The 16,757-nt window shown below is 44.1% G+C and overlaps 1 protein-coding gene across 5 annotated transcripts in view; it reads right to left on the bottom strand.

The window, feature by feature from the left end:
• TRANK1 (tetratricopeptide repeat and ankyrin repeat containing 1) overlaps positions 1–16,757 on the bottom strand; it is a 417,569-nt gene that overhangs the window by 149,541 nt on the left and 251,271 nt on the right. For 4 of the 5 annotated variants that reach the window (XM_063922607.1, XM_063922605.1, XM_063922608.1 and 1 more), the window contains exon 13: positions 13,091–13,267. In XM_063922607.1, coding sequence (XP_063778677.1) covers positions 13,091–13,267 — 177 coding nt within the window. Of the gene's footprint in view, positions 1–13,037; positions 13,268–16,757 lie in introns of those variants that run through there. The other variant, XM_063922609.1, reaches the window with a different exon arrangement.

Raw genomic sequence — 16,757 nt, 5'->3', positions numbered from 1 at the left:
TCAGCGGCAGGCTTCTGTCCCGCTTTAATGTGTAAAAAATGGCGGGGGCTCGGGCATATATACAGTCCCAGACTGTATATATGCCTCTTTTTGCCAAAAAGGTACTTAATTACTGCCCAGGGCGCGCCCCCCTGCGCCCTGCACCCTACAGTGACCGGAGTGTGCGGTGTGCTGTGGGAGCAATGGCGCACAGCTGCATTGCTGTGCGCTACCTTAAGTGAAGACAGGAGTCTTCAGCCGCCGATTTCGATGTCTTCTTGCTTCTGCTGCTTCTGTTCTTCTGGCTCTGCGAGGGGGACGGCGGCGCGGCTCCGGGAACGGACGATCAAGGTTAGGTACTTGTGTTCGATCCCTCTGGAGATAATGGTGTCCAGTAGCCTAAGAAGCGCTACCTAGCTGCCGTGAGTAGGTTTGCTCCTCTCCCCTCAGTCCCTCGTAGCAGAGAGTCTGTTGCCAGCAGAAGCTCTCTGAAAATAAAAAAACCTAACAAAATACTTTATTTTCTAGCAAGCTCAGGAGAGCCCACTAGGAGCACCCAGCTTGGCCGGGCACAGATTCTAACTGAGGTCTGGAGGAGGGGCATAGAGGGAGGAGCCAGTGCACACCAGATAGTACTAAATCTTTCTTTAGAGTGCCCAGTCTCCTGCGGAGCCCGCTATTCCCCATGGTCCTTACGGAGTCCCCAGCATCCACTAGGACGTTAGAGAAAACAAGTTTGGTTATGCTTGCCAGATTGTAAAGAGCTGGAATACACAGGAAGCCCCTCAACCCAGGAGCTCCCCAGGTTCTGCCACAGACAGGGCTGCAGCTCTCAGTGACAGCTGCTAAACAATAGGCCCCCTTATAGCCTGTATCACAGTTTATATTATATAACAGTTATTTCATATAAAAGTTTATATTATATAAAGGTGTTTTATTATCTAGAAACAAAGTTGGTCTCTGGAGAAGAATGCAGCTATTACTGTATGCAAATCACTTAACAGGTTTAATATACCTCATTTCTTATTGCAATCATTCGGTTTCTCTAATATCTGCAATAGAGACGGATGGGCGTTGTAATCTGCTAATCTATCCTTATTGGCTAGAAAATGCACAAGCCATTAGCGAATAAGCCAATCAGCAAGCACCAACCGGTGTCATGTCTACAGTCATATAAAAAGATCGTACAGCCCAACCCCCCGTCCCCCACGTAGACTGATGCACCACAACCCCCCGTCCCCCACGTAGACTGATGCACCACAACCCCCTCCCCCACATAGACTGATGCACCACAAGCCCCCATCCCCCACGTAGACTGATGCACCACAACCCCCCGTCCCCCACGTAGACTGATGCACCACAACCCCCCGTCCCCCACGTAGACTGATGCACCACAACCCCCGTCCCCCACGTAGACTGATGCACCACAACCCCCCTTCCCCCACGTAGACTGATGCACCACAAGCCCCCTTCCCCCACATAGACTGATGCACCACAAGCCCCCTTCCCCCACATAGACTGATGCACCACAACCTCCCCTCCCCCACATAGACTGATGCACCATAACCCCCCTTCCCCCACATAGACTGATGCACCATAACCCCCCTCCCCCAATATATCAGCTGTAAAGAACCGGACTGTGTGTACGTTTCTGAAAGTCCATCCTCTCCGCTGCTAGATCTGTCACTGGGAAATATCTTGTTGCTCCAGACTTCTGGCGAGGTGTTAGCACAGGCGTCCCGAAGACCCTCCAACACTGCGCCCACCAAGGGGGACCCCAGTTGAGCAGGGAGACTGTCATGCCATGGGTTTGTCAGCAGGTTTGTTCTGCTTTCTGGGTGTTGACTGTGAACGACTTCTACCTCTGGTTCCACGAGTCTGTTGCTTCAAAACCTCTTCTGGCACGGTACGACAGTGAATGAACGAATTTAAAACACTGGTCCTGAGTAACCTCCTCTAACGTGTGAAGTGGTTCTCGAGGAACAAGTAGGTAGAAAAGTAGATTTCAGTGCAGTTGCCTGCGAAATCCACTTGTCTAACTCAGGACCAAATAACATCTCCATTCTCTGAGCTATAAAATTCCTCTAGCCGAAATGGCAGGGACCGAGATGCGGGATGTTATTTTATTAGCGTCCTTTGAAGCCTGGCACATATAAGTCGCTGATTCTCGAATATGCTCTGCGTACTGAGAAACCTCCACCATGCTACCTTTTTACTCCCAGCCCATGTGACAATGTGCTGGTACAAAAATTGCTTTTGATGCAGTGTGCGTTCCAACATATCCTTTAAGGCGGTCACGCTAGGCCTAGGTGACATTGCCTTCTTTGAAAATCCACAATAGGCGGCACCTCCCATTTAACCATTACACTTTTTGATAAAGGATTATTAACTGCAAACCTCCTTGGCATTTAAGTGTTTATCAGGTTGCTTCCAAGCATCCGCCATCTGAGTCTGGAGAGTTTGAGGAATAGGGAGCACTACTGGCAACGATTTGTGGAATACGAAGAAATCGAAAACTCTCTGGATCCTTAACTTCTTACTCCCTGAAGTGTAGGGTTTCCATAACCGCTTCTATATGGGAATTTAAACTCCTTATCTAAGGCAGACTTAATTATCTTGCCTTTTTATCTATAATAAGACCCTCTTCCTCCCTCGAGTAAGATGAGGAGGGTTCTCTTAATCGCCTTGCTCGCATTTTTTAATGCTTGCGCAGGAGGGATGAATTTAAATCAGAAATTCCTCCACAGGCCTTGAGAATCCATCTGCCCTTTCCGACTGCTGTTTGCGGGATTCTGACATTTCCTTTGAAATACCTGTCAGGGCTTGCTCCCATGACCTTGGCGGAGCCTTTCTCCCGTGTTGGGCGCCCTTAACTAAACAGGCAACGCATACCCGGGAGCCGCCCCCTTGTGTTTATCTTACTACATTTTGTGCAAACGTAATAAGTCTTAGTGTTCTTGGTAAGAGCTTTTGACATTTGAAGCCGTACCCCATAGAATGCTCCTCAGTGCTTTCCCCCTTTATAATAAGAACAGAAAGACCGTAACGGGTGATGGGAGTAAAGGTACACTGGATTCACCTAGCTGGATCTTTCTATATACTACACACAAACAAAAAATAAAAATTAATAATAATAATAATATCACCAGCCTCACTGCAACCCTCGCACACCCAACTGTATTTCAGTTCTGAGGTCGGGGTTGTGATCCAGTCGTTCCCATCATTTCATCGGGATCTTTTGTTTAGAAGTCCCTTGAAAATCCAAAGCATAAAAATGCCTGTTATAATACATTACAAATCCACTGCAGCAGAGTCCTAAATACAAATGTCCAGTAGAGGGAGTAATGCTCTATTATAATAACCCCTCCCTCTGCTCTAACGCCTGAGAGAGCCCTTTTGGCGCCTCTATTCAGTTTTAAAAATGGCCGCCATTATATTTAATAAATAGATATTACTAAAGCTCTCTGTCTCCCTAGCGGTCACTCTCCCCCCTTTACGACTGCCCCAGGCCGGACTAACTAGCAAGAAGATCTGTTTCTATTCCTTTCCCCCTTTGTCATCTCCCTCAGCCCTCCGCTGGCGGCGGGAGGGGACGAGAGACCATCTGAGCGGGCGGTGTGAGGTGGACTCACTTCCCAAGTGCCCCGTAGTGTGCGGTGATGCTGCCGCAGACAGGCGAGCTGTGTCTCCCTCAGCCCTCCGCTGGCGGCGGGAGAGGACGAGAGACCATTTCAGCGTGCGGAGGGAGGTCAAGGCGCTCCCGCTGTATGCCGCCGCTGACTGCCACGCAGTGTCTCCCTCAGCCCTCCGTCTGTAGAGGTGGGGGCGGGTGGGGGAGCTGACACGCAGAGGGAGCGGGCGCCGGCCAGGGGGTGTTTAAGCCTGCGCTGAGTATACAAAAGAAAGGGGAGCGCCAGGGGAGCTGCACTGCTAACCTGCCAGGGCTTAAGTTATAGGAAGCCTGGAGGCAGCAGCGTGCACACTGGCCAGATAATAAAATCTTTAACCCTCATGTTGTGGGGATTGGAAGGAGTCTGCTATTAGCCTCTGCTTTTCTATCTAAGGCCCATATTAACCAACAGTACTCACTGAACCCTGGAAATGCTGACTCTGTGCTCCGGATTTTTCATAGAGAGATGCAGATCCCTTTATCTGGGATCATTTTCTCTCTAATCTAAAGGCTTTTGTCCCCCTTTTCATTAGGTTGACGCAGCCTGATTTTCTGTAATGGAGCAGGAGCTCCCTTCTGTGCCTGTACCTCCTAGGCACAATTTTTCAAACTGAGGGAGGAGGGATGTGAAGGGGGAGGAGCCGGCTGTGCAGACAATGCTAATTTTAGATTGTGCCACACCTCCGGTTGCAAGTTTCACACCCCTACTGTATACGACTGTTCCAGTGTCCCCTAGTGGATGAAAGAGAAAGATGAGAAAAAAACAAATATGTGAATAAAGGTTAAAAACAGTTCGCAGATGTGTCCATTCCTTAAATTCTTGTGTGTGCTTTCTTATCTACACATTCATGTTCCCGAAGGCTGAGGCTAAATGAGGTACTGTATCAGCACTGACTCAATTGATCTAGTTTATGATCGCCCCATAAGTCGAATGATCTGTGAAATGATAAAGCTGGTCTCTCACAGTGAGAGAATACTGCAATACACTATTTAAGTGATAATCCACAGTCTTGGTAATACATGTATCTAGTTTGTTGTAATATAGATTCAGTGCCACTGACAAACTGTCCAGTTATATTGAAATGTTACAATATAGAAACACTGTTACTGACTGGCAACTAGTAACGGATACATGTGAAAGAGCCTAGGTAATGCTAGTGTATAAACATAGAATAAAATTTGTCAGCTGCTCAGCAAACTAAAACAAGTATCTGCAGCATGAAAGATGATATAATTCCAGTAGTAGTGCACCTACATATGAAAATCAGACATTGCACCGGTATATATATATATATATATAGAATAATAAGCAGTTGAAAAGAAATACAATTTAGATTAATTGATGCGAGTGTATAATATAGTTGTGAACGCTAATGTAGCAATGATGATTTAAGAGAAATTGTCACATATCAGTGCATATATTAAGACACTCAGTACTACACCAACATAATTGTGAGTGATACACATCAATCAGTTTATCACCTGTACAAGTTGTATTCATACACTGGTGGTATATGTTTTAAGGGATTAAATATGTGGTACATTTATCACCACGTATCTTGAGAGCACTTAATATGCGTTGTGCATACAGCCAAGGTTAAACCTTATAGGGATACTGATATGCAGTGTCCTGTATTGTGTCCTCAGTAATGTTTGATTCTCAGTATGAGATAAGCACACGCTATAGGCGTTCTGAAGACACTGACATGTGTCGTATAGTATCACACTGCATACTAGTCATAATTGATTATTGTGCACGGTAACCGTATTAATTGTGCCACTAACGATATATATGAGAGTCTTTTTGTATATTTGCTGATGTGTGTGATATGCTGACAAGTATTGATTGATCCGTACAAAGTCTCCTATCGGCACTAATATAAATCACTACACCAGCATATAATATATGTTACCTGTGCTGACAGGTATCGACTGATCCGTATTCTATCTCCTATTTCCACTAGTATATATCACTACATCAGCATGATTATAGGTGATACACATCAATCAGTTTGTCACCTGTCCAAATTGTATTGGTGCACTGGTGACATATCTTAAGGGGTTAAGTATGTAGTGCATTTATTAGTGTTTCCTCGATATCCTAGCAGCACTGATATAAAGACCATGGCGGCAGGTAGAGATGGATCACACATTCAAAACTGAGGCTATCATAGCGTTCGAGTGTTCATTCACAGTAAGATACATCAAATAAATTATTTTCACAGTTTATGGGTTCATAGAGATTAAGTATGTAGTACATATGGTGCAGCTACCAATGCGCATTTCGCTCTGAATAGGCTTCCTCAGGGCACTATAAGCTGGACAGTTTGTCAGTGGCACTGAATATATATTGCAACAAACTAGATACATGTATTACCAAGACTGTGGATTATCACTTAAATAGTGTATTGCCGTATTCTCTCACTGTGAGAGACCAGCTTTATCATTTCACAGATCATTCGACTTATGGGGCGATCATAAACTAGATCAATTGAGTCAGTGCTGATACAGTACCTCATTTAGCCTCAACCTTCGCGTTCATGAATGTGTAGATAAGAAAGCACACACAAGAATTTAAGGAATGGACACATCTGCTAAGTGTTTTTAACCTTTATTCACATATTTGTTTTTTCACATTTTCTTGATTTTAATACTTCGCTCGTCAAACAATAAAAGACGATTAGTCCCTACATGTGTGGGCATTTAAGCCTCCATTGGACAATATTAATACAGGAGAGCTTCAATAAACCCGTAATAAAACGTTATATACATTATAAGTTGGGTTGTGTGCACCCTAGTCATAACTGGTTTCCTTTTCTTGACCTCTCACTATGGGGATTTGATAATATATCCTTAACCAAACCAGTTGGTAGCACCATATGAACCTTAATCGTATATCTTTGTGGAGAACCTGATACCCTCACACTGATGCATTACTAATAATTAGGAAGGTACCCCAATTACTTGGCTGTAATAAAGCCATCTTTATCTTGGCGTGGGTTACTCTCCAGAGGTGGTGGGAATGCAATCTCTCCATTTCTGGAACCTTGCAATAATAGTAGGACATTTATACAAAACAAAGGAACTTTATTTAAAATGTTTGAAAGTGGTACTTCCCATATTGTGAGTGTATTTAACCTTTCATGATGTTTATTTATTCAAGTAGAAAACACATTTATAATAATCTGATCAACATGGGCTGGACATACAGTATACTAATGGTACACTAAGGTAAGCTTTTTTGCTGCCCATGGGAAATAGGAAACATATGAAGAGACCTGGGACACCAGGACAGAAATAGTACTGTAATATTTCTATCCCAGCATCACTGATCCCTTTGCATCTATCCTGCATTGCACTGATGCTATGGGTATCTATCACCACAGCAAGACTTTTGCAGTTGGTAGTGCGGACAGTCCAGCAGCACAACAGAATCAATAAGCTTCACTTTGTTTCCCTGCCAGACTGTCCCTTTGTTACTGCGGGGGAATGTGTTACTATAAAGCTGATGGAATGTATTACTACAGAATTGAGAGGTTGGAATGTGTTACTACAGAAGTGATGAGGGTATGTGTTAATGTAGAGCTGATGGAGGTTATGACTACAGACGTAAGGAGGAAATGCGTTAAGGATGGTATGTGTGTTACTATAGAGCTGATGAAGGGTGTTATTACAGAACTGAGAATTGAAGTATGGAGGGAATGTGTTACTATAGAAGTGATGAGGGAATGTGATACTATAGAAGCGCAGATGGAATGTGATACTAATGAAGCGGAGAGGGAATGTGATACTAAAGAAGCGGGGAGGGAATGTGATACTATAGAAGCGGAGAGGGAATGTGATACTATAGAAGCAGGAAGGGAATGTGATACTATAGAAGTGGGGAGGGAATGTGATACTATAGAAGCGAGGAGTAAAAGAGATAATATAGAAGCGAGGAGGGAATGTATTACTATAGAAGCGGGGAGGGTATGTGATACTATAGAAGCAGGAAGGGAATGTGATACTATAGAAGCGGGGAGGGAATGTGATACTATAGAAGCGGAGAGGGAATGTGATACTATAGAAGCAGGAAGGGAATGTATTACTATAGAAGCGGGGAGGGTATGTGATACTATAGAAGCGGGGAGGGTATGTGATACTATAGAAGCGGGAAGGGAATGTGATACTATAGAAGCGGGAAGGGAATGTGATACTATAGAAGCAGGAAGGGAATGTGATACTATAGAAGCGAGGAGTAAAAGAGATAATATAGAAGCGAGGAGGGAATGTGTTACTATAGAAGCGAGGAGGGAATGTATTACTATAGAAGCGGGGAGGGTATGTGATACTATAGAAGCAGGAAGGGAATGTGATACTATAGAAGCGGGGAGGGAATGTGATACTATAGAAGTGGGGAGGGAATGTGATACTATAGAAGCGGGGAGGGAATGTGATACTATAGAAGCAGGAAGGGAATGTGATACTATAGAAGCGGAGAGGGAATGTGATACTATAGAAGCAGGAAGGGAATGTGATACTATAGAAGCGAGGAGTAAAAGAGATAATATAGAAGCGAGGAGGTAATGTGTTACTATAGAAGCGGGGAGGGAATGTGTTACTTTAGAAGTGGGGAGGGAACGTGATACTATAGAAGCAGGAAGGGTATGTGATACTATAGAAGCGGGAAGGGAATGTGATACTATAGAAGCGGGAAGGGAATGTGATACTATAGAAGTGGGGAGGGAATGTGATACTATAGAAGCGGGAAGGGAATGTGATACTATAGAAGCGGGAAGGGAATGTGATACTATAGAAGCAGGAAGGGAATGTGATACTATAGAAGCAGGAAGGGAATGTGATACTATAGAAGTGGGGAGGGAATGTGATACTATAGAAGCGGGGAGGGAATGTGATACTATAGAAGCAGGAAGGGAATGTGATACTATAGAAGCGGAGAGGGAATGTGATACTATAGAAGCAGGAAGGGAATGTGATACTATAGAAGCGAGGAGTAAAAGAGATAATATAGAAGCGAGGAGGGAATGTGTTACTATAGAAGCGGGGAGGGAATGTGTTACTTTAGAAGTGGGGAGGGAACGTGATACTATAGAAGCAGGAAGGGTATGTGATACTATAGAAGCGGGAAGGGAATGTGATACTATAGAAGCGGGAAGGGAATGTGATACTATAGAAGTGGGGAGGGAATGTGATACTATAGAAGCGGGAAGGGAATGTGATACTATAGAAGCGGGAAGGGAATGTGATACTATAGAAGCAGGAAGGGAATGTGATACTATAGAAGCAGGAAGGGAATGTGATACTATAGAAGCGGAGAGGGAATGTGATACTATAGAAGCAGGAAGGGAATGTGATACTATAGAAGCGAGGAGTAAAAGAGATAATATAGAAGCGAGGAGGGAATGTGTTACTATAGAAGCGGGGAGGGAATGTGTTACTTTAGAAGTGGGGAGGGAACGTGATACTATAGAAGCAGGAAGGGTATGTGATACTATAGAAGCGGGAAGGGAATGTGATACTATAGAAGCGGGAAGGGAATGTGATACTATAGAAGTGGGGAGGGAATGTGATACTATAGAAGCGGGAAGGGAATGTGATACTATAGAAGCGGGAAGGGAATGTGATACTATAGAAGCAGGAAGGGAATGTGATACTATAGAAGCAGGAAGGGAATGTGATACTATAGAAGTGGGGAGGGAATGTGATACTATAGAAGCGGGGAGGGAATGTGATACTATAGAAGCAGGAAGGGAATGTGATACTATAGAAGCGGAGAGGGAATGTGATACTATAGAAGCAGGAAGGGAATGTGATACTATAGAAGCGAGGAGTAAAAGAGATAATATAGAAGCGAGGAGGGAATGTGTTACTATAGAAGCGGGGAGGGAATGTGTTACTTTAGAAGTGGGGAGGGATCGTGATACTATAGAAGCAGGAAGGGTATGTGATACTATAGAAGCGGGAAGGGAATGTGATACTATAGAAGCGGGAAGGGAATGTGATACTATAGAAGTGGGGAGGGAATGTGATACTATAGAAGCGGGAAGGGAATGTGATACTATAGAAGCGGGAAGGGAATGTGATACTATAGAAGCAGGAAGGGAATGTGATACTATAGAAGCAGGAAGGGAATGTGATACTATAGAAGCGGAGAGGGAATGTGATACTATAGAAGCAGGAAGGGAATGTGATACTATAGAAGCGAGGAGTAAAAGAGATAATATAGAAGCGAGGAGGGAATGTATTACTATAGAAGCGGGGAGGGAATGTGTTACTTTAGAAGTGGGGAGGGAATGTGATACTATAGAAGCAGGAAGGGAATGTGATACTATAGAAGCGGAGAGGGAATGTGATACTATAGAAGCAGGAAGGGAATGTGATACTATAGAAGCGAGGAGTAAAAGAGATAATATAGAAGTGAGGAGGGAATGTATTACTATAGAAGCGAGGAGGGAATGTCTTACTATAGAAGTGGGGAGGGAATGTGATACTATAGAAGCGGGAAGGGAATGTGATACTATAGAAGCGGGGAGGGAATGTGATACTATAGAAGCAGGGAGGGAATGTGATACTATAGAAGTGGGGAGGGAATGTCTTACTATAGAAGTGGGGGAGGGAATGTGATACTATAGAAGCGGGAAGGGAACGTGATACTATAGAAGCAGGAAGGGTATGTGATACTATAGAAGCGGGAAGGGAATGTGTTACTATAGAAGCGGGAAGGGAATGTGTTACTATAGAAGCGGGAAGGGAATGTGATACTATAGAAGCGGGGAGGGAATGTGATACTATAGAAGCGGGAAGGGAATGTGATACTATAGAAGCGGGGAGGGAATGTGATACTATAGAAGCAGGGAGGGAATGTGATACTATAGAAGTGGGGAGGGAATGTGATACTATAGAAGCGAGGAGGGAATGTCTTACTATAGAAGTGGGGGAGGGAATGTGATACTATAGAAGCGGGAATGGAATGTGATACTATAGAAGCAGGAAGGGTATGTGATACTATAGAAGCGGGAATGGAATGTGATACTATAGAAGCAGGAAGGGAATGTGATACTATAGAAGCGGGGAGGGAATGTGATATTATAGAAGCGGGGAGGGAATGTGATGCTATAGAAGTGGGGAGGGAATGTCTTACTATAGAAGTGGGGGAGGGAATGTGATACTATAGAAGCGGGAAGGGAACGTGATACTATAGAAGCAGGAAGGGTATGTGATACTATAGAAGCGGGAAGGGAATGTGTTACTATAGAAGCGGGAAGGGAATGTGTTACTATAGAAGCGGGAAGGGAATGTGATACTATAGAAGTGGGGAGGGAATGTGATATTATAGAAGCGGGAAGGGAATGTGATACTATAGAAGCGGGGAGGGAATGTGATACTATAGAAGCAGGGAGGGAATGTGATACTATAGAAGTGGGGAGGGAATGTGATACTATAGAAGCGAGGAGGGAATGTCTTACTATAGAAGTGGGGGAGGGAATGTGATACTATAGAAGTGGGGAGGGAATGTGATATTATAGAAGCGGGAAGGGAATGTGATACTATAGAAGCGGGGAGGGAATGTGATACTATAGAAGCAGGGAGGGAATGTGATACTATAGAAGTGGGGAGGGAATGTGATACTATAGAAGCGAGGAGGGAATGTCTTACTATAGAAGTGGGGGAGGGAATGTGATACTATAGAAGCGGGAATGGAATGTGATACTATAGAAGCAGGAAGGGAATGTGATACTATAGAAGCGGGGAGGGAATGTGATATTATAGAAGCGGGGAGGGAATGTGATGCTATAGAAGTGATGAGGGAATGTGATACTATAGAAGCGGGGAGGGAATGTGTTACTATAGAAGTGGGGAGGGAACGTGATACTATAGAAGCAGGAAGGGTATGTGATACTATAGAAGCGGGAAGGGAATGTGTTACTATAGAAGCGGGAAGGGAATGTGATACTATAGAAGTGGGGAGGGAATGTGATACTATAGAAGCGGGAAGGGAATGTGATACTATAGAAGCGGGGAGGGAATGTGATACTATAGAAGCAGGGAGGGAATGTGATACTATAGAAGTGGGGAGGGAATGTGATACTATAGAAGCGAGGAGGGAATGTCTTACTATAGAAGTGGGGGAGGGAATGTGATACTATAGAAGCGGGAAGGGAATGTGATACTATAGAAGCAGGAAGGGTATGTGATACTATAGAAGTGGGAAGGGAATGTGATACTATAGAAGCGGGAAGGGAATGTGATACTATAGAAGCGGGGAGGGAATGTGATACTATAGAAGCAGGGAGGGAATGTGATACTATAGAAGCGGGGAGGGAATGTGATACTATAGAAGCAGGGAGGGAATGTGATACTATAGAAGTGGGGAGGGAATGTGATACTATAGAAGCGAGGAGGGAATGTCTTACTATAGAAGTGGGGGAGGGAATGTGATACTATAGAAGCGGGAAGGGAATGTGATACTATAGAAGCAGGAAGGGAATGTGATACTATAGAAGCGGGAAGGGAATGTGTTACTATAGAAGCGGGAAGGGAATGTGATGCCACAGAAGCCTGGGAGGGAATGTGATACTATAGAAGCGGGGAGGAAATGTGATACTATAGAAGCGGGGAGGGAATGTGATACTATAGAAGCGAGGAGGGAATATGATACTATAGAAGTGGGGGAGGGAATGTGATACTATAGAAGTGGGGGAGGGAATGTTATATTTTAGAAGTAAGGAGGAAATATGATACTATAGAAGTGAGGAGGGAATGTCTTACTATGGAAGGAAGGGGCCAATGTGTTCCTACAGAGACAATTAGAGGAATGTGTTAAAGTAGAGGAACATGACTCGCTCCCTAAATGATGGGAACACACATTCACTGTCTTGTGAATACATTAATAGTTTTAACTGGTGTGGCATCTCAGAAAAGAGATTCCTCTATTCCTGTAGTAAATTCTAGTAATGTACAAGTTTAAGGAAGCTAAGTTAGTAAAGTACTATGGCCCGAAAGTATTAAGCCTTAATAAGAGATGGATAAAGAGTGTTAAATGACCAGCCAACCAGCTTCCTAACTGCAATGTCACAGGCTGTGTTTGAAAAATGACAATGAGGAGCTGATTGGCTGTGCAAACGACAGTGACTGCTTTTCAATTTGAATGTTTTTTGACATGTGGTCGTTAATGGGTTCTTGAGCTTGATTACTGGGCGGTCAATGGATTTTAGTTTAGTTTCATGGTAAAAAAAACAAAACAGTGAAACCAACACAAAACAATGTCCCCAACCTAAGCGCAAACATCAGTGGATGTACTGTAATAATAATGGTTTCTATGCCACCTCCATTTACAGGTTTGTACATTGGTTATGCAAATGCTAACTAAAAGAAATGCTGAATTTACTTTATCTGAAGCCGGAACCTGTAAAGATGATACGTAAGCTTATGGAGATTCACCTTGGTTATTCAAGGCAATGGAAACTACAGCATGCAGAGGAGTGTCTCCTTGTGTGATGGATATTCTCTCTGGATCTCCACCACTACGTAGTATCAAGCAGGCCACAGCAAAATCACTTTTATTTAAGCATGTAGAAATCGGATGTTCTGCAATGTCTCCAATACCGTTAGGAGAAACTGTGAATTAAAAACAGCAAAAAATTAAATAAACAAAACTCGGCAGTCCAATTCTTATTTTCTACAGCACATGCAAGTAATCTGTAAGTAGCCATTCTAGAAATGCAGTATTATCAAATGGCTATAATAATGTATTAAACGAGACATCTATGCTGCGTCAGAATCACTATCTATACTCCACCATTGTCAATGACAGCCTATAGGACCAATCCAGAGTCCAGTAACTACTTCAATAGGTTCTTGTCCACATGATCACAGCAAAAATGGAACACGGCATATTTGTAATGCAGTGTTCCTGGCGTTTACATACTGTACTAGAGAAATAAATCCTCTGACATCACATTTCAACTAGCCTATTTCAGATAGCGTGGGATCCTAGGAGCATACAGATGTAGCCATGCTCATCTTACTGCAATGCGGCATGTTGCATCACGGCATGCTGCACCAGGCTATGACTATTTGCAGCCGGAGGTCGCAGCCTGGCACGCCATGCAGAAAGCAGTGTTGCAGCATACTGCATCGCAGCAAAGATGAGCATAGCTACATCTGTATGTCAACATTGGTTTTAAGAAGGGGCTGTACAAAATTTTAACTCCCCTTTAAGGAAACCGATACAGTAGATTGTTCTGACCGTATACTCTTATTCTTTAGATAAATGAATTTTGTATTTCTATTCTATTTCCTATGGTGTAATAAAGTGTCTAGACTCTGAAACAGTTTTAACTCCTTCTTATGAAATACTCTGAATCTGATCAGCTGTATTAATATAGTGATAATTATAGGCACCATGTCTAATCATGCAAAGCTACTGTGAGCGATATAAACACATTATATTAGAGTTTGTTTTTTCCTTTTTCTAAGACTCCGATGACATTAGGTGCATATTCCCATATTATTCGGTCATCATTCTAGATAATCCTTTCTACTAAAAATACTTAATGAAGAAGTAATCTAGGCCAAACATATAGCTAACCACACACAGTGACACCAATGCCAGTGAGTGCCAGTATTAGTGCCTAACTGGATCATATACAGTAAGTAACAGAACAAGATCAGGCTTGATCTTCCAGCAAAGCGGAGGTCTGATGATGCCAGTTACCATCCAACATCCTGGTTAGCATGTTTACAGTTAGAATACCTGCACAGTCAAAATAAGCAGCGCTACACACGTGACGGAAACCCCACTGCCGGCATGGTCATGTCTGTATATTAATTGTGGACGTAGTTATTGTTGACCTCCCATAACGAACTTCCCCAAGAACTGATATTATAATATGGTGAACTGTAGCCAAAGCAAAATGTAAAAACAAATGTCTACTGTAAGTAGCTGTTTGGGTGGAACAACCACAATGGAAATAGAGAAAAAATAAGAATTTACTTACCGATAATTCTATTTCTCGTAGTCCGTAGTGGATGCTGGGGACTCCGTCAGGACCATGGGGAATAGCGGCTCCGCAGGAGACAGGGCACAAAAATAAAGCTTTAGGATTAGGTGGTGTGTACTGGCTCCTCCCCCTATGACCCTCCTCCAAGCCTCAGTTAGGATATGGTGCCCGGACGAGCGTACACAATAAGGAAGGATATTGAATCCCGGGTAAGACTCATACCAGCCACACCAATCACACCGTATAACTTGTGATCTGAACCCAGTTAACAGTATGACAAACGTAGGAGCCTCTGAACAGACGGCTCACAACAATAACAACCCGAATTTGTTTGTAACAATAACTATGTACAAGTATTGCAGACAATCCGCACTTGGGATGGGCGCCCAGCATCCACTACGGACTACGAGAAATAGAATTATCGGTAAGTAAATTCTTATTTTCTCTAACGTCCTAAGTGGATGCTGGGGACTCCGTCAGGACCATAGGGATTATACCAAAGCTCCCAAACGGGCGGGAGAGTGCGGATGACTCTGCAGCACCGAATGAGAGAACTCAAGGTCCTCCCCAGCCAGGGTATCAAATTTGTAGAATTTTGCAAACGTGTTTGCCCCTGACCAAGTAGCAGCTCGGCAGAGTTGTAATGCCGAGACCACCCGGGCAGCCGCCCAGGATGAGCCCACTTTCCTTGTGGAATGGGCCTTGACAGATTTAGGTTGTGGCAAGCCTGCCACAGAATGTGCAAGTTGAATTGTGCTACAAATCCAACGAGCAATCGTCTGCTTAGAAGCAGGAGCACCCATCTTGTTGGGTGCATACAATATAAACAGTGAGTCAGACTTTCTGACTCCCGCCGTTCTTGAAATATATATTTTCAATGCCCGGACCACGTCCAACAACTTGGAATCCTCCAAATCGTTAGTAGCCGCAGGCACCACAATAGGCTGGTTCAGGTGAAACGCTGACACCACCTTAGGCAGAAAATGAGGACGCGTCCGCAGTTCTGCCCTGTCCGTATGGAAAATCAGATATGGGCTCTTATATGATAAAGCCGCCAATTCTGATACTCTCCTGGCTGAAGCCAAGGCCAGTAACATGGTTACTTTCCATGTAAGATACTTCAACTCCACCGATTTGAGCGGCTCAAACCAATGGGATTTGAGAAAATCCAAGACTACATTAAGATCCCACGGTGCCACTGGGGGCACAACCGGGGGCTGTATATGTAGTACTCCTTTTACAAAAGTCTGGACTTCAGGAACTGAAGCCAATTCTTTCTGGAAGAAAATCGACAGGGCCGAAATTTGAACCTTAATGGACCCCAATTTGAGGCCCATAGACAATCCTGTTTGCAGGAAATGTAGGAATCGACCCAGTTGAAATTCCTCCGTGGGGGCCTTCCTGGCCTCACACCACGCAACATATTTTCTCCAAATGCGGTGATAATGTTGTGCAGTCACCTCCTTCCTGGCTTTTACCAGTGTAGGAATGACCTCTTCCGGAATGCCTTTTTCCCTTAGAATTCGGCGTTCAACCGCCATGCCGTCAAACGCAGCCGCGGTAAGTCTTGGAATAGACACGGTCCCTGCTGAAGCAGGTCCCGTCTTAGAGGTAGAGGCCACGGATCCTCCGTGAGCATCTCTTGAAGTTCCGGGTACCAAGTTCTTCTTGGCCAATCCGGAGCCACTAGTATCGTTCTTACTCCCTTTTGCCGTATAATTCTCAGTACTTTTGGTATGAGAGGCAGAGGAGGGAACACATACACTGACTGGAACACCCACGGTGTTACCAGAGCGTCCACAGCTATTGCCTGAGGGTCTCTTGACCTGGCGCAATACCTGTCCAGTTTTTTGTTGAGGCGGGACGCCATCATATCCACCATTGGTTTTTCCCAACGGTTTACAATCATGTGGAAGACTTCTGGATGAAGTCCCCACTCTCCCGGGTGTAGATCGTGTCTGCTGAGAAAGTCTGCTTCCCAGTTGTCCACTCCCGGAATGAATACTGCTGACAGTGCTATCACATGATCTTCCGCCCAGCGAAGAATCCTTGCAGCTTCTGCCATTGCTGTCCTGCTTCTTGTGCCGCCCTGTCTGTTTACGTGG

This window comes from Pseudophryne corroboree, chromosome 5 (genome assembly GCF_028390025.1).
Source record: "Pseudophryne corroboree isolate aPseCor3 chromosome 5, aPseCor3.hap2, whole genome shotgun sequence".
Classification (NCBI taxonomy): domain Eukaryota; kingdom Metazoa; phylum Chordata; class Amphibia; order Anura; family Myobatrachidae; genus Pseudophryne; species Pseudophryne corroboree.
The sequence above is the reverse complement of the archived record's forward strand: the minus strand, read 5'-3'. Positions and strand labels throughout refer to the sequence as shown.